General features: G+C 33.9%; 1 protein-coding gene across 1 annotated transcript in view; it reads right to left on the bottom strand.

Annotated features, from left to right (window-relative positions):
- REDIC1 (regulator of DNA class I crossover intermediates 1) overlaps positions 1 to 23,703 on the bottom strand; it is a 72,852-nt gene extending 49,149 nt beyond the window's left edge. The window contains 6 exon segments of the mRNA XM_060026165.1: positions 7,458 to 7,568; positions 9,772 to 9,977; positions 14,202 to 14,250; positions 14,659 to 14,791; positions 18,870 to 19,008; positions 23,671 to 23,703. Of these exon segments, the coding sequence (XP_059882148.1) occupies positions 7,458 to 7,568; positions 9,772 to 9,977; positions 14,202 to 14,250; positions 14,659 to 14,791; positions 18,870 to 18,975 (605 nt within the window). The 5' untranslated portion in view covers positions 18,976 to 19,008; positions 23,671 to 23,703.
- Positions 23,704 to 23,934: the final 231 nt, after the last annotated feature.

The raw sequence follows: 23,934 nt of genomic DNA, 5'->3' as shown, positions 1-23,934 counted from the left end.
AAAAATAATATTAACAAAATAATTGCAAAGATATTGGCCTGTAATTTTCTTTTCTGGTAGTGTCTTTGTCTGGTTTTGGTATCAGAGTGATGGTGATGGCTTCATAGAATGTCTTTGGGAGTGTTCCTTCCTCTTCAATCTTTTGGAAGAGTTTGAGAAGGATCAGTACAAGTTCTTTGTATGTTTGGTAGAATTCACCTGTGAAGCCATCTGGCCCTGGACTTATGTTTGTAGGGAGTTGTTTCTTGTTTTTGTATTTTTAATTACAGATTCTATTTCATTTCTAGTGATTGTTCTGTTCAAGTTATCATTTTCTTCTTGACTCAGTCTTGACAAGCTGTATGTTTCTAGAAAGTTGTCCATTTCTTCTAGGTTGTCAAATTTGTTGGCATATAATTGTTCATAGTAATCTCTTATGGATTTTTGTATTTCTGTGGTATCAGTTATGATTTCTCCTTTCATTTCTTATTTTCATTATTTGGGTTTTCTCTCTTTTCTTCGTGAGCCTGGCCAGAGGTTTGTCAATTTTGTTTACCCTTTCAAAGAAGCAACTCTTGGTTATACTGATTTTTTCCTATTGTTTTTAATCTCTATTTTATTTATTTCCTCTCTGATTTTTATTATCTGCTTTCTTCTGCTAACTTTAGGTTTTGTTTGTTCTTCTTTTTCTAATTCTTTTAGGTGGTGGGTTAGGTTGTTTATTTGACATTTGTCTTGTTTCTTAAAGAAGACCTGTACTGCTATGAAGTTTCCTTTAAGAACTGCTTTTACTCTGCATCCCATAGATTTTGTTTGGTTGTGTTTGCATTGTCATTTGCCTCAAGGCATTTTAAAATTTCTTCCTTGATTTCATCATTGATCCATTCGTTTTTTAGTAAAAAGAAAATTACAGGCCAATATCTTTGATGACTATAGATGCAAAAATTTTCAACAGAATATTAGCAAACCAAATCCAACACATAAAAAAGATCATACACCATGACCTAGTTGGATTCATCTCAGGGTCACAAGGATGGTTCAACATATGCAAATTAATCAATGTGATACACCACATCAACCAAAGAAAAGATAAAAACCACATGATCATCTCAATAGATTCAGAAAAAGCATCTGATAAAATTCAACATCCATTAATGATAAAAACCCTTACAAAAGTGGGTATAGAGGGAACATATCTCAACATAATAAAAGCTTTTTATGACAAACCCACAGCCAATATAATACTCAATGGTGAAAAGCTGAAAGCCTTCCCGCTAAAATGTGGAACAAGACAAGGATGCCCACGCTCATCACTTCTCTTCAACATAGTATTGGAAGTCTAGCCACAGCAATCAGAAAAGAAAAAGAAATAAAAGGTATTCACATGGTAGGGAAGAGGTAAAATTGTCATTATATGCAGATGACATGATATTATATATAGAAAACCCTAAAGACTCCATACAAAAACTACTAGAATTGATAAATTCAGCAAGGTAGCAGGATACAAGATTAACACACAGAAATCAGTTGAATTTCTTTATACTAACAATGAAATATCAGAAAGGGAATGTAAAAAAATCAATACCTTTTAAAATCACATAAAAAACACACAAAACTTAGGAATCAACCTCACCAAGGAGGTGAAAGACATATGCTGAGAACTACAAAACACTAATAAAGGAAATCTTAAAAATAATGCAAAGAAATGGAAAGATATCCCATGTTCTTGGAATGGAAGAATTAATACTGTTAAAATGGCCACACTACTCAAAGCAATCTACAGATTTAAGGTGATCTCTATCAAATTACCCATGACATTTCTCACAGAACTAGAACAAATAATCCTAAAATTTATATGGAACCATGGGAGACCCAGAATTGCCAAAACAATCCTGAGGAAAAAGAACAGAGCAGGAGACATGACCCTCCCAGACTTCAGACAATACTACAAAGCTACAGTAATCAAAACAGTGTGGTATTGGCACAAAAACAGACATATGGATCAATGGAACAGAATAGAGAGCCCAGAAATAAACCCACACGCTTATGGACAATTAATCTTTGACAAAGGAGGCAAGAATACACAATAAAAGACAGTCTCTTCAGCAAGTAGTATTGGGAAATTTGGACAGCCACATGTAAATAAATGAAGTTAGAACACACCCTCACACCATACACAAAAATAAACTCAAAAATGGTTTAAAGACTTAAATATAAGACAAGACACCATAAAACTCCTAGCAGAGAACATAGTTATAACATTCTCTGACATAAATTGTACCAGTGTTTTCTTAGGTCAGTCTCCCAAGGCAATAGAAATAAAAGCAAAAATAAACAAATGGGATCTTATCAAACTTGTAAGCTTTTGCACAGCAAAGGAAACCATAGCAAAATGAAAAGACAAACTATGGATTAGGAGAAAATATTTGCAAATAATACAACTGACAAGGGCTTAATTTCCAAAATATACAAGCAGCTCCTACAATTCAGTAACAACAAAAAAATAACCCAATCAAAAAATGGGCAGAAGACCTAAATAGACAATTCTCCAAAGAAGACATACATATGGCCAATAGGCACACGAAAATATGCTCAACATTGCTAATTCTTAGTGAAATGCAAATGAAAACTACAATGAAGTATAACCTCACACCATTCAGAATGGCCATCATTAAAAAGGCTACAAATAAATGCTGGTGAGGTTGTGGATAAAAGGGAACCCTCCTACGCTATTGGTAGGAATGTAATTTGGTACAGCCACTCTGGAAAACAGTACGGAGGTTCCTCAAAAAACCTAAAAATAGAGTTGCCATATGATCTAGCAATCCCACTTCCTGGCATATACCCAGAAAAAAATATAATTCAAAAAGATACCTGCACTCCTATATTCATAGCAGCACTACTTACAATAGCCAAGACATGGAAACAACCTAAATGTCCACTGATGGATGAATGGATTAAGATATATATGTAATGGAATATCAGTCAGCCATAAAAAAGAATAAAATAATGCCACTTGCAACAACATGGATGGACCTAGAGATTATCACACTAAGTGAAGTAAATCAGAAAGAGAGAGACATACCATATGATATCACTTATATGTGGAATCTAAAATATGACACAAATGAACATATCTATGAAACAGAAACAGACTCACAGACATAGAGAACAGACTTGTGGTTGCCAAGGGGCTGCTGGGGGGGAGGGAAGGATTGGGAGTTTGGGATTAGTAGATGCAAACTATTATATATAGGATGGATAAACAACAAGGTCCTACTGTACAGAACAGGGAACTATATTCAATATCCTGTGATAAAACATAATGGAAAAGAATATATATATATGTGTGTATATATATACACATATATATGTATGTGTGTGTATAACTGAGTCACTTTGCTGTACAGCAGAAATTAACACAGTATAAATCAACTATACTTCAATAAAACTTAAAAAAAAGAAAATAATTCCCATCACAACAACATAAAATGAATTAAATATGTAGGAATAAATTTAACAATATAACCATGAGGCTTATACATTGAAAACTACTGTACATTACTGAGAAAAATTAAAGAAGATTAAATAAAATAGAGTATTATTCAGCCATAAAAAGAAAATCCTGGGCCTCCCTGGTGGCACAGTGGTGGAGAGTCCACCTGCTGATGCAGGGGACACAGGTTTGTGCCCTGGTCCGGGAAGATCCCATATGCCATGGAGCAGCTGGGCCCGTGAGCCATGGCCGCGGAGCCTGTGCGTCCGGAGCCTGTGCTCCGCAACAGGAGAGGCCACAACAGTGAGAGGCCCGCGTACCGCAAAAAAAAAAAAAAAAAGAAAATCCTTCTATTTGTGACAACATGAAAGAACATGGAGGATATTTTGCTAAGTGAAAAGTCAGACACAGAAAGATAAATACTGTATATCTTACTTATATGTAGAATCTAAAAAGCCACACTCAAAAATGCAGAGAGTAGAATGGTGGTTGCCAGGGGCTGGGAAGTGGGAGAAATGGGAAATATTGGTCAAAGGGTACAAATTTCTAGTTATAAGATGAATAAGTTCTGGGGATCTAGTGTACAGCATGGTGACTATAGTTCTTAATACTATATTTACACTGGAAATTTGTTAAGAGTAGATCTTAAGTGGTCTTACCACACATACAATAATGGTAACTATGTGAGGTGATGGATGTGTTAATTAGCTTGATTGTGGTAATCATTTCAAAATGTGTATGTATATTAAATCATCACAGTGAACACTTTAAATATATATAATTTTTATTTGTCAGTTATGTCATTAAAGCTGGAGAGAAAGAAAATCACACTTCAAACACACTGGAAGGCTCTCTCATGTCCCTCCAAGTCCATACCTCTCAAAAGTAACCACCATTCTGATTACTGTTGCTATACATTATTTTAGCCTGTCTTTGAGCTTCATTTAAATTGAATTATACAATGGTTCTCTTTTTGTGTTGAGATTTATTCATGTTCTTGCTTGCTATTACATACATTAGCAGTCCATTCTTTTTCTTTTCCATGTACTATTCCATTACATGAATATTATATAATATTCTATTCTTAATGGACTTCTGGGTTAGTTGAAGTTTGGGGCTATTAAGAATAAAGCTCCTATGACATACAGAAAAATCGATTAGGAGAAACATTTCATGCTCATGGATTGGAAGAATCACTTTGTTAAAATTGTTAAATTTGATTGTTAAAATGTTAAAATTTCTCCCAAATTGATCTATAGATTCAACACAATCCCTATAAAAATCCAATTAAAGTTTTTTTTTCCCCAGAAACTGACCGGGTGATCCTAAAACTTATATGAAAATGCAAAGGGCTAAGACAACCTAAAACACTTTTGAAAAAGAAGAACAAATTGGAGGACTAATACAAGTCCCAATTTCAAAACTTATACTAAAGCTTTAGTATACAGTGTGACAAACAAAGATAGACATGATTGATAAATAAAACAGAATTGAGATTACAGGGAAAACAAAACATATTTTTGGTCAATTAATTTTCAACAAAAGTCTCAAAGCACTCAGTGGGGAGAAGTTATTCTTCTCTTTCCACAAATGCAAATGGTGAAATTAAATCCTTACCTCACACCATACATAAAAATTAACTCAAAAATATTAGATTGAGGGGCTTCCCTGGTGGCACACTGGTTGAGAGTCTGCCTGCCGATGCAGGGGACGCGGGTTCATGTCCCGGTCCGGGAGGATTCCACATGCCATGGAGTGGCTGGGCCCGTGAGCCATGGCCGCTGAGCCTGTGCGTCCGGAGCCTGTGCTCCGCAACGGGAGAGGCCTGCATACCGCAAAAAAAAAAAAAAAAAAAGATTGAGGGCTTACCTGGTGGCGCAGTTGTTAAGAATCCGCCTGCCAATGCAGGGGACATGGATTCAAGCCCTGGTCCAGGAAGATCCCCATATGCCACGGAGCAACTAAGCCCATGCGCCACAACTACTGAGCCTGTGCTCTAGAGCTCACAAGCCACAACTACTGAACCCATGTGCCACAGCTACTGAGGCCTGTGTGCCTAGAGCCTGTGCTCCACAACAAGAATAGCCACCGCAATGAGAAGCCTGTGCACCTCAACAAAGAGTAGCCCCCGCTCGCCGCAACTAGAGAAAGCTTGCACACAGCAATGAAGACCCAAAACAGCTAAAAATAAATAAATAAAATAAATTTAAAGATAAAATAAAATAAAAAATATTAGATTGAAAACTACAAGACAGAAGAAAACATAAGAGACAATCTTCCTGGCCTTGTCTTAGGCAAAGATTTGTTAACTTTGACACCATATGCATGATTCATAAATTAAAAAATTAATAAGTGTGATTTCATCAAAATTAAAACCTTTGTAAAAAAGTTTGGTGTCAAAAAGACACCATTAAGAAAACGAAAAGGGTAAGCATTTCACCAAAGATACATAAATGGCTAGGAAGCACATGAAAAGATGCTAACATCATTAGTCATTAGGGAAATGCAAAATTAAAACCCCAATGAGACACCATTACATGTTGACTAGAATGGTGTAAATTTAAAAAAACTGATTGTACCAAGTGTTGTCAAGTATGTGTTGCAAATGGAACTCTCACACATTGCTCATGGGAATATAAAAATGACACAAATCACTTGGGAGAACAGTTTGTCAGTTTCTTGAAAAGTTAAACATACACCTACCATATGACCCAGCTATTCCACTTGTAAATATTTACCCAAAATAAATGAAAGCATATGTCCAAACGAAGATTTCAGTATCAATGTTCATAGTAGCTTTATTTGGAATAGCCAAAACTGGGAGAAAAACATCCAAATGTCCATCAACAGATGAATAAATTGTGCTATGTCCATACAATGGAATACTACTCAGCAATAAAAAGAAACAGACATTGATATATACAATAAACAATATAGATGAATCTCAAAATAATTATGCTGAGTGAAAAAAGCTAAACAAAAAAAAGGGAGAACATATTGTATGATGCCACTTAAAGACTAATCAATAGTGACAGAAAGCAGATCAGCAGTTGTCTTGGGATGGGAGTAAGGGATGTGAAGTGACCAGAAGAAGCGATTACAAAGGTGCCCAAGAAACTACTGGAGATGATAAATAAGTTCATTATTTTTAACACAGGTCAAAACTTATTGAAGTGCACATTTCAGATAAGTTCACTTTGTTGTACGTTGCTTATACATTAATAAAGTTGTAAAAAAAAATTATCTCAGGACAAAGAGAAAACAAAAAGAACTGTTTTGTGGCTATTACAATTCTCCAGGCAAGAAGCAGTGGTTGCTTAGACTGGGATGGAACCCTTTGAGATGAAAATGTAAGTAAATAATTTTAAAGTTTATCAGAATACAGAAATGACAATACTTTGTTGGTGAAATGTATATTGGAAGATGAAGAAAAGGAAGGAATCGAGGACAACTTTTATTTTGGCTTAAGCAGCTGAGTGAATAGTGTTGCCTTTTACTACCATGAAGAAGATGGGTAGGATTACAGAGTCAAGGTTTCTCACCACAATTACCAAGAGTAATTCAAACTGGTTTGACAAGTTCAATGGATTTAAAACAAATAACTAGGGTTTATATACAGACATCTAGAAAATAAAAATAAGACACTGATCAACTATCATAAATATGAAAAAGAAATTAATATGATACGACACAGCAAAAGAAGCAAGTAAGCCATGGAGATTATAAAACAGGTACAAAACACCTTGGTTCCAAATATGTTTTAAAATAAATAAATGAAAGGTAAATGTGCACATTAGAAAATAATTACTTATAAGTGTTTTAGTGAAATGCTACATTTTACTGATAGTGTTTTTTTTCTAGAAGTAATATTTAGGTCTGCTTACATTTCTAACAAAAGATATTTGTATCTATTAAAAGTCAAATTAATAATTCAAGGAAAGAATGCTACAGGTTCTTTATTACGTTCAACATCTTTGCTTACCTGTTTAATCTTTCAACTAATGGTCCAAATTGTGCTGTTTCATATGATGGACTGAAAGTATCTTGACTTTCATTTAATTTAGAAACCAAGGAATTAGAATAATTAACACTACTGAGCTGCAAAAAGAAAGGAAGAGCCTGCCAAAGTGGTAAATGTACATATATACAAGTTAAATTATTTATCACAAATGCCATTTAAGTGAACATATATATACAAAAATGTATTATTTTAGTCTAAAATAAAGTAATTGTGTCCTAATTGAAAACAAAATAAATACTGTTATAACAATGAAAGCAATATCAGTATTTGAGTAATTATTGAAATAACAGGGTTGATACTATGGTCAGCTAAACATTTTCTCAGAGATTAAAAAAAAAATTAAAAAAATACCCAGTACACCAGGATCTTGAGTAAATAAAAGTTAAATTTCTCTGACAAAAAATACATTATCTCTCCCAAGAAAACAGCTATACTTATCTCAGTTTTTCCATTTACTGAGTAATTTTATACTGCTACTTTAATATTTCCAAATATCAAATATTTGAATACAAAATGGAGAAAGTGTTGGAAGACTATTGTGAAAAGCAGTTGAGATAATCCATTTATTAATGTGGAAAGTACCATATAAATATATTATATTGGCCCAGCACTAATCTATCCAGCAACAATAGTTTATATCTGTAGTATATATTTATCTACAAGTCATCAAACATAGAAATGACAAGTCCAAAGACAATCAGTGACAGAAATAGGAAAAAAAGAGGGGGAGACAAGAAGAGATACTGAAAGTCTTAAAAAAAAAAGGTCTGAAGTCAGGGAGAGCTGAAAATAAAGTCTGATAATACATCTCACATCTCAGCCTCAGAGAGACAGTGACAGAGGTGCAGAGACAAAGGTGCATCCCTTGAAGTGAGAAACAAACAAACAAATCAAAAGAGAAGGGAATATTATATATGGGCTCAAATACTACTTTTCTAGGGAAGTGAGAAGTGAGCCCCAGAACACTTTTTTTTCTAAAATGTTTTTTCAACTCAATTTCTTTTTTATCATATAATTTCATTTTAATTCTTCTCACTTTTCTTGAAATCCCTCCAAATGAACTATTAAATACTTCATTAAAAGGTCACAATGTGACAATATGCCTTGGACAGAGACATTAAACTCTCTTTTTCTCTTCTGTCATGTTAAGAATAACATTATTTACCCCTCTGGAGATAATCACTAACCTGCAGTCTATAAGTAGGAGATTACAGAGCATTTCATTCTCTAGCCTATAAACTGATCTAGGATGCAAGTTTTAGTCTTATAAAATACAAACTGAATGGGTACTTGGATGTTTTTCACTGCATCTTTCAAAAATTATTGGGTGCTCAAATTAATAAGGCTAACACATATCACTGAAACATAATACTTCATTTTATCTCTTCTGAAAAACAAAACATACTTTAATAAAATTGAATCATGTTATATATTATATATAACTATAATATAGCATGATATATAACTATAATTTATAAATTTATAATTATAAATTAATTTAAAAATAATAACTACATAAATATGGCATAAAACTACTGCATGCTAAAAATGGGAGAAATTCAAACTAAATATTCCTATTAATAAGACAGTGTTTATACAACCATTTTCCTATCATTATACATTAGTAATCTTTAATAATTTTATTTTTAAACTCTATATAAATTTAATTAAAAATCATTTCTTGGTATGTTCTATGGCAGATATATTTCAGAATTTTAAATTTTGGACATTTTCATATTTTTACTTTAGAGTACACAATGATTGAACAATATTTTAGCACTACACATCTCTATATAAATATATTTGTATAATTATAATTGAAGTGCATATAACGTTGTTATCTGACAAATCATAAAAAGAATCAAGCCATCACAACTCATACTTTAACAGGCTACTATGATATCACTGAGATTATGTACTGCTATTCACAAGAGCCTTTCCATAACATGTCTACCGGGCCACCATTACATCACCAACTAGATATTTACTGTGATTACAATCATACTACTATATAACACACTGAACGATTTTCAATTTCACTATCAATTTTATAAAAAATGATTTTTTTCAAAGATTTTTAAAGAACACTCCAGTTTTTGGATTCATAATCTTCTACAGTGCAGAGAATTAAGTTTTTGACCTTTGAGGAACAATTACACTTAATTTATATCTTATTTTAGCTATAACTATAGCAATTCGCAACTAATATTTTTAAATCTATAAAAAGAGAAAGGAATATATCATAAAAATATAATAATATCAAAATGCTAAGAACTCGTGATCCAAAGATATCTGTTCATTCTGCTTCTCTTCATATGCAACTTTCTGAAGACTAGGTGCTATTCTGGGAATGAAATTTAGTTTTGTAATATTTCTATTGGAAGATAATTCAGCTGAAAAAGATGGTGGAGTGAAACTGCAGTTTTCTGTTCTGTTGAATTGAGGTTCAAACATTCTATATGAGTCCATGACTTGTGATGACTATATGAAAGAAGATACAATAATTTGGTTTGCCAAAATGTGAAAACCAGAGAAGATGAAAGTGAAAATAGAAGTGCAAAAAGATCATGGGTTGCAGAAAAAGTCCCAAGGAAAGGCAAGCCCATCAGTAATGGACAAGAGAGGTTATCAACTAAGATTATACTTAAGAGCTCCTTTTCATTTGCCTTTATCACACTTGGTCCCCTCCATCCTCAAGCCCCATTCTCCTACATGCCATCTCCTAAAGATGGGAAACCTGAGTTTCATTAACCCACATTACAGGTGAAAAAATTTCCAAGAGATTTTAGTGTCACTGTTGTTATCTTTCTCTAGTATAACTTTAGCAATTCAAAGGAAAGAAAGGGTAATGAATAATATAGCTTTAGACCTTAATATTTCAAGCTTTAATCACAATCTGTGCATTTTCTAATTGATTAAAATTTTATTTGCTAAAAGTAGTTCTAAGAGGGAAGTTTATAGTGATACAAGTTTACCTCAGGAAACAAGAAAAACCTCAAACAACCTAACCTTACACCTGAAGCAACTACAGAGAGAAGAACAAACAAAACCCAAAGTTAGTAGAAGGGAAAAAAATCATAAAGATCAGAGCAGAAATAAATGGGATAGAGACCAAGAAAACAATAGAAAAGATCAATGAAATTAAAAGCTGGTCCTTTGAAAAGATAAACGAAATTGATAAACCTTTAGCCAGACTCATAAAGAAAAAGGGGAGGGCACCCAAAGCAATAAAATTAGCAATGAAAAAGAAGTTACAACCAACACCACAGAAATACAAAGGACCATAAGAGACTGCTACAAACGACTATATGCCAAGAAAATGGACAACCTAGAAGGAATGTACAAATTCTTAGACAGGTACAATCTTCCAAGACTGAACCAAGAAGAAATAGAAAATATGACAGACCAATCATAAGTACTGAAATTGAATCTGTGATTTAAAAACTCCCAACAAACAAAAGTCCAGGACCAGATGACTTAACAGGAGAATTCAGCCAAATATTTAGAGAAGAGTTAACATCTACCCTTCCGAAACTATTCCAAAAAATTGCAGAGAAAGGAACACTTCGAACTCATTCTATGAGGCCACCATCACCCTGATACAGAAACCAGACAAAGATACCTTCAAAAAAGAAAATTACAGGCCAATATCACTGATGAACTTAGATACAAAAATCCTCAACAAAATATTGGCAAATCGAAACCAACAATACATTAAAAGGATCATACACCATGATCAAGCGGGATTTATACCAGGGATGCAAGGATTTTTCAATATCCACAAATTAATCAGCATGATACACCACATTAACAAACTGAAGAATAAAAACCATATGATCATCTCAATAAATACAGAAAAAGCTTTTGATAAAATTCAACATCCCTTGATGATAAAAACTCTCCAGAAAGTGGTCATAGAAGAAACATACCTCAACATAATAATGGCCATATATGACAAACCCACAGATAACATCATACTCAACAGTGAAAAGCTGAAAGCATTTCCTCTAAGATCAGGAACAAGACAAGAATGTCCACTCTTGTGGACACAGTTTCTGTCTTTTTTTAAAAGTTCCAAACATAAACTATATCATATGATATTTATTCAACACAGTTTTAGAAGTCCTAGCCATGGCAATCAGAGAAGAAAAAGAAATAAAAGGAATCCAGACTGGAAAACAGAAAGTAAAACTGTCACTGCACATGACATGATACTATACATAGAAAATCCTAAAGATGCTACCCAAAAACTACTAGAGCTCATCAGTGAATTCGGTAAAGTTGCAGGATACAAAATTAATATATAGAAATCTGTTCCATTTCTATATGCTAACAATGAAAGATCAGAAAGAGAAATTAAGGAAACAATCCCATGTACCATTGCATCACAAAGATTAAAATATCTAGGAATAAACCTACCTAAGAAGGCAAAAGACCTGTACTCTGAAAACTATAAGACACTGATGAAAGAAACTGAAGGTGACACAAACAGTTGGAAAGATACACTGTGTTCCTGGATTGGAAGAATTAATGTTGTTAAAATGACTGCACTGTCCAAGGCAATCTACAGATTCAATGCCAGCCCTACCAAATTACCAATGGAATTTTTCACAGAATTAGAACAAAATTTTAAAAAATTTGTATGGAAACACAAAAGACTCCAAATAGCCAAAGCAATCTTGAGAAAGAAAAACAGAGCTGGAGTAATCAGTCTCCCTGACTTCAGACTACAAAGCTACAGTATTCAAAACATATGGTACTGGTACAAAAACAGACATATAGATCAATGGAACAGGACAGAAAGCCCAGGCACCTATGGCTAATTAATCTATGATAAAGGAGGCAAGAATATACAATGGAGAAAAGACAGTTTCTTCAGTAAGTGGTGCTGGGGAACCTGGACAGCTACATGTAAAAGAATGAAATTACAACATTCTCTAATACAATGTAAAAAATAAACTCAAAATGGATTAAAGACCTAAATGTAAGAATGGATACTATAAAACTCCTAGAGGAAAACATAGGCAGAACACTCTTTGACATAAATCACAGCGATATCTTTTTGGATCCATCTCTTGGAATAATGGAAATAAAAACAAAAATAAACAAATGGGATCTAATTAAACTTAAACGCTTTTGCAGCAAAGCAAACCATAAAAAAATCAAAAGACAACCTACAGAATGGGAGAAAATATTTGCAAGTGATGAGACTGATAAGGGATTAATTTCCAAAATATACAAACAGCTCATACAGCTCAACAGCAAAAAAACAAATAACCTATCAAAAACTGGGTAGTAGATCTAAATAGACATTTCTCCAAAGAAGACATACAGGTAGACAAAAGACACATGAAATGATGCTCAACATTGCTAATTATTTGAGAAATGAAAATCAAAACTACAATGAGGCATCACCCCAACACCGGTCAGAATGGCCCTTAAAAAGTCTACAAACAATAAATGCTGGAGAGGGTGTGGAGAAAAGGGAACCCTCCTACACACTGTTGGTTGGAATGTAAACTGATACAGCCACTTTGGAGAACAGTATGAAGGTTCCTTAAAAACTAAAAATAGAGCTACCATATGATCCTGCAATCCTACTCCTGGGCATATATCTGGGGAAAACCATAATCCGAAAAGATACATACACCCAAATGTTCTTTGCAGCACTATTTACAATAGCTGAGATGTGGAAGCAAACCTAAATGTCTACAAATAGATAAATGGATAAAGAAGATGTGGTTTATAGTTACAATGGAATATTACTCATCCATAAAAAAGAATGAAATAATGTCTTTTGCAGCAACATGGACAGACCTAGAGACTACCAGACTAAGTGAAGTCAGACAGAGAGAGACAAATATCATATGATATAGCTTATATGTGGAATAAAAAAAAAAGATACAAATGAACTTATCTACAAAACAGAAATAGACCCACAGACATAGAAAACAAACTTACAGTTACCAAAGTGGAAAGGGAGGGGGGAATAAACTAAGAAGTTGGAATTAATGTATACACACTAGTATATACAGAATGGATAATCAACAAGTCCTACTGTATAGCACAGAAAAATACACTCAATATTTTGTAATAACCTATAAGGGAAAAGAATCTGAAAGAGAATATATATATATATATATATATATATATATATATATATATATATACACACACACATACATACATATATATATATAACTGAGTCACTGTGTTGTACACCTGAAACTAACATGACATGCAAATCAACTATATTTCAATATAAAAAAATAAAAATGTTTAAATTAAAAATTATTTGCTAAAAAATAATCATTTGCAATACTTTAAAAAATAATCTTAGAAACAATGTGAATATTGAAAATCACAATTTGATGTAAAATAAAATAATCTGATCACTATGTTTGAAGAGATGAATTACTCAATGATCACATGAACCCAAAGTAGGAATCTCCTAATGAATTATCCTTTGCAGTTTGTCAGTAACAAGCAGAATCAAATGTTATGCACATGTAGGCCTAGTCTACTTTACCAGAACTCCAAATTGTTTCTCATAAGCAATCAGTTAAAATATTTTAATGTATAGGTTCCTTACATTAAAAACTTTTAAAAGAATAATTTTAAGGACTATAATTTTCTCCAGTATTTGAAAAATTTATATCATTTGGTGGCATGTCACAATTGTCAAAAAAAAAAAAAAAAACTCACCTGAACTGGATCAAATTCTTCCTTGCTGCTTAGTCTTTGATAGTATATACTAACGAAAATAAAATTTTAAGGTTAAAAATATAGCTGGCAATAAAATTGACCATCTTTTTATATCTATTTAAAATTCATACTGTTCTACACAAATACTTGAAAACATATGGAACTCTAAGTAACTCTCTTCATTCCAGGGTTATAATATTACTGAGTTTTCTAAAAATTATATTATTACAAGAGAGACATTTTTATGATAAAGAAAGTGAAACTGTGTACAAAAACTTAGTGTGGACATTTGGTCATTTGATAAAGGTCTTAATAGTTTAATAATATTATAACAGCCGAACAAATAAAAACTGAAGCTTAGAAGGATAAATCCTTTGTACATTTTCCAATGAATAAATGAGTGTTAATAATGACCCATTTTAAATACCTAATAATATACAACTTAGCTAAAACCTACTTGTTTTCTACATCATCAATGCAGAGGTTAGATGGTACACAGGGAGGCGACATTGGAAGCTCTATATCATGCTTTCTTAGGGGCATTTTTATGTCTCTATTCATATTCACGTGGATTGGTTTTCTCACAGTTTCTATAATGAAAAAAATTACAATTACAATTTATAAAAATCTATAAGAATAATAAAATCTTTTAAAAGCGTTGTTTGATATACTATGTTTATAAAATAAATGTACATTTTAGAAATTTACTGAAAACCACCTATATTCTATAGATATATATGCTAGAAGTCATTACAATACTATCACAGTAAGTCAAATCTATCTCTTTTTCTTCATTATCTTATATATTCCTCGTGAAAGGGGCTCTACTCACTTCTACTTTTTACTTCCTCCAAGACTTCCCTGACGCCCAGACTATATCAGATGTTGTCTGATACATTCCCATAAAGCTATATAAGTTCTCTATTACAGCACTTACCATAGTTTGCAGTACTTGATTAACTCTATTTCCCTCACTAGATTTTTAAACTTTATAGAGCAGAATCCTTGTCTCTCTTTATAGAAGAAGTCTCTATTTTGTCTGTTCAGTACTTTTGACAACTCTTCTGTGAAATGCTTTTACACATGCACCAACTATGTAGTTCTAGTGGAGACTTTCTATGTTATAAAACCCTGCCTTTCTGGAAAAAATAATGGGTACCCATCTGACCCAAGAAGAATTAATAATTGTTCCCTCTGGTTATAAGTAATTGTTCCATGGCAGCGTGGATGGGACGGGAGCCTGGGGGAGAATGAATACATATATATGTAGGTTTGAATCGCTTTGCTGTGCACCTGAAACTGTCACAACATTGTTAATCAGCTATACTCCAGTATAAAATAAAAAGTTAAAAAAATAAGTAATTGTTCCAGTGCTGGGCCCTGGCACCAGTAGGGCAAGGCAACATCTCTCCAGTGGAACTTTTTAAAGTTCAGAACCAGAGAAACAGATCTCAGTATTTCCCTGGTAGCAAAACTAGGAGAGATGAGCAATATTAATTTTTTAAGGTAATGTGTTTTTTTGTTTGTTTGTTTTTGCAGTACGCGGGCCTCTCACTGCTGTGGCCTCTCCCGTTGCGGAGCACAGGCTCCGGACGCACAGGCTCAGCAGCCATGGCTCACGGGCCCAGCCGCTCTGCGGCATGTGGGATCCTCCCAGACCGGGGCACGAACCTGTGTCCCCTGCATCAGCAGGTGGACTCTCAACCACTGCACCACCAGGGAAGCCCCTAAGGTAATGTTTTAAGCCTCAATGACGAAGACAGTCTGAGAGAATGAAGCTAATATCTGAAGTGAGAAAGAATCTTGGCTGTATTCAAGTCCCTGATCCAAGCAGTCTCTGAGGCCCGGCTGCACCACAGCCCTTCCTTTTAGTTAAGTGCCTTGGTCCCTTCAAGGCTGCTGTAACAGAATACCATAGTCTGGGTGGATTATAAACAACAGAAATTTAGTTCTCAGTCTGGAGGCTGCGAAGTCCAAGATCAAGGCGCTGGCAGATGTGGTGTCTGGTGAGGGCCTGCTTCCTGTTCACAGTCATCTTCTCACTGTGCCTTCAGATGGTAGAAAGGGAAAGAGAGCTCTCTGGGGTCTCTTTAATAAGGATACAATGCTATCCATGAGGGCTCCACCCTCATGACATTACCACTTCCTAAATGTCCCTCTTGAACATTAGGGATTAAGATTTCAACATATGAGTTTGGGGGGGGGGGCACAAACATTCATATCACAACATTACATAAGTATATATTTTTAAATGTCTGTTGTTTGCAGCCATGAGTCCTCACTAATAACGTCTTGCTTTTGTAGGAGAGTAGAAATATCTCTATCCTCTACCTTTCTAAACTCCCAGCTGGGGCCCCTGTAACAAAACAGGGATTAACAAGAGGAAAACATTCAAATTTACTTAATATAGGTTTTACATAGAAAACTTCAAAAAGAAAATGAAGACCCAAAGAAGTGTTTAAACCTGAGCATTTTAATGCTAGGTTTGACAAACAATGGAAAGTCATAAAGAATGTGATAGGACAAAAAAAGGGTATGAGCAAAGTGTAGTAAACTGGGGGAAACAGCAGTCCCGTTCATTTAGATTCCTCTCAGTGCCCCTCTGTCTTGGAGATAAAGATGTTCCTTTCCTCCAGGTATAGGGTACCTCTCACATGAGAATCCTTCCTGCACATGCTGCTTCTCAAATTCCTTCAGCTTAAAATATTCAAAATGCCAAGGTGCCATATTTTGGGGTATCATGTCCCGACCTTGTCACTTCCTATTCTGTTCCCAGCATTCAACACAATACTTATGGTAGGTATTCAGTAAACATATGTTGAATGCATAAGTGAAAAGAAAGTAAGGGAGAAAGAAAATACATAAAGATAAATTCATCATCAGACAGCACATGCAAGAGAACAAAACTGGAACCTTATCTTACACCATACACAAAAATCAACTCAAAATGGATTAAAGCCTTAATTATAAGACCCTAGGGACTTCCTTGGCATTCCAGTGGTTAAGACTCCACACTCCCAGTGCAGGGGGCAAGGGTTTGATCCCTGGTCTGGGAACTAAGATCCCGCATGCCACATAGCGTGGCCAAAAAAAAAAAAAAAAGTAAAAATTATAAGACTCGAAACCATAAAACTCCTAGAAGAAAACATAGAGTTTAAGCTCCTTGACATCCATCTTGGCAATGATTTTTTGGATTTGACAGCAAAACAAAGGCAACTAAAGCAAATATAAACAAGTGAGACTACATTAAACTAAAAAGCTACTGCACAGCAAAAGAAACCATCAACAAAATGAAAAGGCAACCTATGGAATGGGAGAAAATATTTGCAAATCATGTATCTAATAAGGGATTAATATCCACCATATATAAAGAACTCACATAAGTCATTAGCAAAAAAATAAACAATCTAATTTAAAAATGGGCAGAGGACCTGAATAGACATTTTTCCAAAGACATACAAATGGCCAACAGGTGCTCAACATCACTAATCATCAGGGAAATGCAAATCAAAACCACAATAAGACATCTTCTCATACCTGTCAGAAGGACTATTATCAAAAAGAGAAGAGATAACAAGTGTTGACAAGAATGTGGAGAAAAGGGAACCCTTGTGCACTGTAGAATCTTAAAAAAAAAATGTACAATCACTTACATGTAGAGTCTTAAAAAAAAAATGTCAAACTCATAGAAACACAGAGTAGAAAAGTGGTTTCCAGGGGCTGGGGATTGGAGAGTAGGGGAAATAGGGAGAGGCTGGTAAAAGAGCACAAACTTTGAGCTGTATGATGATTAAGGTCTGAAGATCTAGTGTAAAATGTGGTGACTATAGTTGATAACACTGTATTATACAAGTGAAGAAAATAAAAGGTAAATTCAACAGACAGATTTACAACAAAAGCTTTTATTCCCAAAGTCCATGAATAACATATTTACTTTTACTACAGTAAAAGTTTTTTACTTGTGTAAACTGCCATCTGTGGAGGGAGAAACAAAAATGGCAGAGAAAGGAAAAGAAGGGATACTAAGAACAGTATGATCAATTTCTATCCATCATTTATGAACTCTCTTACTTCTTTAAGCTCTCATTTTAGCATTTATTTTAAAAATTAAATATCAGACACAAGTTCCCTTTAGAGAAAAAAAATACTCTGATTAAACTTTTTATTTACTTAAAGAATCAAAGTGCATGCCAAAAGGAATTTTATTTTGAAGTATTAGACTACCATAGTTAATACCCCAGGAATGCCTACGAAATTATTCAGATTGTGAGATAGGAAACTGACAAAAATCCTTTCAGCTCTTCCTTTCAAACAAATTCTCTAAATAGTATAAGATAGTAAATACATTTATTTCCTTCTCTTTAGCTAAACTTTGATAACTATCTGCCTAGACAGAATAATGTAATAACTGAAACAGCTGCACTGTAATACGTCTAACCATACCTTATAAAATTAATTTTATATAACACTTAACCTAAAAATAAAAGTAAATGGATTAAACAACAGATTTTAAGCAAAAATTAACAAATCTTATTTAACCAGGCAACCAAATTTTAAAATTAGTTTACTTTCCACATCCTTTGAGTTCTAAAATTACACTTATTAGAGAACTAAGTCTTATAATCACATCAGAATCAAAACAAAATGGTATTAGAAAAACTTACTTACCAGGTGTTTCCTTCTGGCAAGATATCTGATTTACCATATACAGGTTAAGGAGGTCTAAACTGACAGCAGAATTTTTGACAGGGGATGAAACTCCCAGTAATTCCATTTTTGATTTTAACCTTTTCTTTTCAAAATATTCCTAAAGTAATTATAAATAAAAAGTTATTGCAGCAACTATATGGTTTCAGGCAGAATCATAAATAATAAAAAGCAATAATACAATCAAATAATTGACTTGATTTTTTTTTTTTTTTTTGCAGTATGCGGGCCTCTCACTGTTGTGGCCTGTCCCGTTGCGGAGCACAGGCTCCAGACTTGCAGGCTCAGTGGCCATGGCTCATGGGCCCAGCCGCTCCGTGGCATGTAGGATCTTCCCAGACCAGGGCACGAACCCGTGTTCCCTGCATCGGCAGGCGGACTCTCAACCACTGCGCCACCAGGGAAGCCCTTGACTTGATATTTTTATATTTTTGTGACACGCTTTATATGTTTACAAATTAAAATCAATCATGATAACTTGCAGTTTGCCTAAAGAGTCTAAATTTCACAGCCTCTTATAATCTTTCTTTTGTTAAATGTAATACTTTTAAGACAGAACTTTATAAAGACATTCACAGGTATCAAAAATTATCTGAATGTAGAAAGTTTTTAAAAATCTGATAAAACAAATCTGACAGGCTACAAATTTGTTTTTCTACAAAGTGTGCTATTCTATAGATATAAAAATCCTTAAAGATATTCTCAGCTGGGTGCCATTAAAAGTCAACTGAGATGAGAAGAGGGGGGGAAAAAAAAGCAGCTATGTGAGAAATAATCTGCAGCCAAAGCCAATTTAATTCCCTTTGTTATACCTCCATGACTACAATTTTTTTTAAACTAGACTTGTGCATAATATCTTTTATCATCCAGCATTTATTCTCTTCTTGGTTGTTTGAACTTAATTATTCTTCCTTATCTTCATTCTTTTCTTTCAGATTATACCCTTAATTTACCAAGTTCAAAGGCATTTATTTGTTTAAAACTTATTTATTGAGCAACTACTATGTACTAACACTATAACAAATTGTGAAAACATCTTCTCTTCCATTAATAATTCATAATACACTGCCATAAATGTGATTATAAATGTGAGATATCAAAAATGAGGAAGGTCCAAGATGGCAAAAAAACTAAAGAGGAAGAATTGCTTTTCCAAGAAATTAAAGCTCTTTCACATTAACCTTTCAGAATATCATTAATTATAATAGACATTTATACTGTAGACTTAGACTTAAGATTGTAAAAAACTTGTAAGAATTGTAAGAAACGTACCAGTTCTCAAGCAACAAAGTTGTTATGCAAAATTAACCATAGATAAACATGTCTGTTTATATAATATATATATATATATAATATATCTGTTTATAATTTGTTTCAGTGATTTGCAATCCCAAATTGGACTTAAATGTCTTAGAAAAGATCACACTATGGTTCAGCAATGAAATGACAGTACCTTCAGGATGTAAATATTTTTTTCCCTTGAAAAAACTGACTATGGATCTTACAATTGATGATATCTTAGAATTAAGATGCTATTTCTTAAGGCAGTATACTTTGTGATGAATAAGACTATGGTGAGAGAGACACTGACACAAATAATTACAATACCATGTGATAGGAGGTTATAGGATCTACCCCAAAAGGGTAGTCAACCTATGGGTAGGTGGTGGGAGGTCAGGCAGAGGAGGAGAGGGAAGGTTTCTTATGAAATTATTTCTAAGGTAGATGGATGAGTCAAGAGTAAGCCAGAGGATAGAAATATAAGGTTCTAGGAATAAGGAAGAACAGTACAACGACTATCTACAAAGCTAGTAAGTCTTTATTTCAGGGGACACTGTGCTGAAGAGAATGGATCCTCATACTCTAGATATCATGATAGCCTCTAATCTTTGTGTTCCCAGAAAGAACAAAGGTATGTGACTAATTGATTTACCTGACAAGGTTAGGCTCAATTTTTCTATCAAGTTTCATTTGGTAGAGCCAAACAGAAAATAATTAGAAAAACCTCAGGAAATAATCAATTTTTAACTTGATAATAGCTATTTAAAAGAAGCAGCTAGAGAGACAGGAATAGAATCTGGAGAATGTGTTGAAGAAAGCAAGGTAAAAGCTTGTTTTGAGATAAAGGGAGTGTACAGTTCTCCAAATGGAGACTGTCCACTTTATGAAGTGTTGAATGGTTTGTTTATATCTCACACACCTACAAAAAGAAAAGATGGAGGTAATGGTAAACTGCAGGAGATAATGACATATTAAAGTAAGTTGGACTGAAAAATATCTTGGAATTGAACAACATGAAGTTCAATTTCAGCATTAGCAAGAGCTGTATAGTGGAGTGTACTGAGAAGTGAACGGGAGGTAAGTGGGAAGGGGCATAGCAGAAAAGGGAAAGGATCCAGAGAGAGCTTTTACTTGTTTCAACAGGAGAGAATTGAGTATGTATGATATCGATGCAAAACCTCCAGTTGACCCAGAATAGCTGAAGATACAAGAAAGGGGTGAAGTAATTGATGCAGTGAGGTCCCTGAGAAAGCAGAAGTAAATGGAATCCAGATCACAGATAGAGAGACCTTGACAAAAGGAAACTACTTCCTTAGTTACAGGAAGGAAAGAGAAGATGGGTGAAGATATAAGATGGTTTATAGAACTGGTGATAGAAATTTCAGATAATTCTCATCTGATAGCTTCTATCTCCTTTGAAATATGAGACACGGTCATCTAATGAGCATGAAGGGATAAAGAACAGGGTTGGGGAAGAGAGGCTTGAGGAGACAAAGGAAGGTATGAAATTTTCAAGGAATAAGAAAGTGACATGACTAGAGATCAACACTTTGGGAAAGGGCCATGAGTCTTTTTCTTTCTTATAAATATTCAAAAGAATGATCCAAATAGAGTTAGATTATTTTTTGAAAAATAGTCTGGGGACAGATGACATTCATAGGTTATTTAGTTATTGAGTGCCTATGTTACACACAATTCTAGGCACAGGAGATACAGAATGAATAAAAGTGATAAGACCCCTTTTTTATGAATATATGTTAATAGGGGGTGGGGGAAGAGAACAGAATCAACAAATTTATAAGAAAATACCAGACTTTGAAAAGAGTGATGAATAAGAGCGAGTACTGAAGAGAGAGTAACTGGAGGGTGGGGAGCTATTTGATGTAGTGATCAGAGAAAGCCAGTCTAAGATACTTTAGCTGAGACCCAAGATTGATAAGCCAGACATAAAACTATCTCAAGGGAGAATTTTCCAGAGAAAGGGAAGAAGAGTGGCAGAAGGAGGCTCAGTGTGGTTGAAATACAATGAACAATAGGGCGAGTAGTAAAACATAAGGTCAGAGAAGCAGGCAGCATGCAGAACCTTTAGGTCCTTTTAGATATGTTTAAATCAGATTTATTCTAAAAGCAATGAAAAGTAATTGAGGCTTTTAAGCAGGGAAATGATAAATTCTGGCTTGTGTTTTTAAAAAAATCATACTAACTGCTGTGTGAAGAATAGAATACAAAAGAGTAAAAGAAAAAGCAAAAAAATTTTTGATAAATTCAATGACATTAAAAGTAAGAACTTTCCTTCAAAGATATCATTAAGGAAGTAAAAATAAAGCTATGGAGTACACATATAACTGACAAAGAATTCCTAAATGTATAAAGACACAATAAGAAAAAGACAAAGAACCCAAAGAAAAAAAATTTTAAATACTTGGAAAAGCACCTCATGAAACAGAAAACCTGGAGACACAAGAGGGAAGAGATATGGGGATATATGTGTATGTATAGCTGATTCACTTTGTTATAAAACAGAAACTAATACACCATTGTAAAGCAATTATACTCCAATAAAGATGTTTAAAAAAAACCCCAAACAGAAAACCTGAATGAAAAGATAGCTTCATTAGTAGTCAAGAAAATACAAGTTAAACTTACAATAAGGTATAATTTCACTGAGTTAACAAAAATCCTGCTTACATCATAATGACTCCCTTGCTTTTCTTTAAATTTTACTACCTTTGAACATATTTTTACTGTTTTGGAACTTTTTGTAAATGGAATCTCACTGCTTGTATTCTTCTGTGAGTTGCTTCCCTTGCTCAACATTGTTTTTGAGATTCATCTACATTAATTACATTCAGATGATACATTTCATGGCTATACCATTACTTGGGTAGGCCACAATTTGCTTAACCATTCTACTGCTCCTGAATGTTTGGGTGCTCCCTTTTCTCTCCCCTGTACCCTGTCCTTCTTCTTCCTCTCTTTCTCCTTTCTTTTTTTTTTTTTGTTTGCTACTTAACAACAATGATTCAAACAAGCATGTACATAAAGTGCACTTGTGGAAGTTTCTCTGGGATATATACTGCTCAGTTGCAAGGCATATACATGCTCAACATTACTATGTAATACAATCAATGTAAAAATTTTAAAAAACACTAAAAAAAGTAGGAAATAGGTTATAAGGTCATTATAGTACTCTGGGCAATAAATGATAATGATGTGGATCAGGGGGCTAACAGTACAGTTAGTGAGAATTGATCAGACTTGGGATATATTGGAACTAGATGACAACAAGAATCAACATGATCCTTAACTCTCTGCCTGAGCAAAATGGGTAGCTAATTAAGCTATCTACCAGAAGGAAGAAGACTAAAGAAAGATGGTCTTCCAGTTTCACTCAGGTGAATTTATCAACCTTGGAAAAGTGCTCCAAAAGATCACTGTTCTCATAAGGCTATAAGACACAATAAAAATATTTTTTCTTTACCTTTTGCTTTCTCCTTTCCTGCTTGATCAGAACTCTGGTCCTGAAAAGGGAAGCATGATAAAACATATAATAATTAAAGAAATAGTCTCTAAAACAACTGCCATTTTAGCTGAATTGAAGACTTGGAATTAAAATCTAAAAGTGTAGTGACAACTGTGAAAATGTTCTTAAATTATCTGTAAAGTATATATACTGCTTCACAAAATTTTCCCAGATAGAAAATCCAAGAACTAATAAAAAAGACTCTGGACCTATGATGAATAA

Source organism: Delphinus delphis, chromosome 11, assembly GCF_949987515.2.
Source record: "Delphinus delphis chromosome 11, mDelDel1.2, whole genome shotgun sequence".
Lineage (NCBI taxonomy): Eukaryota > Metazoa > Chordata > Mammalia > Artiodactyla > Delphinidae > Delphinus > Delphinus delphis.
This window is presented reverse-complemented; position numbering and strand designations above follow the sequence as displayed.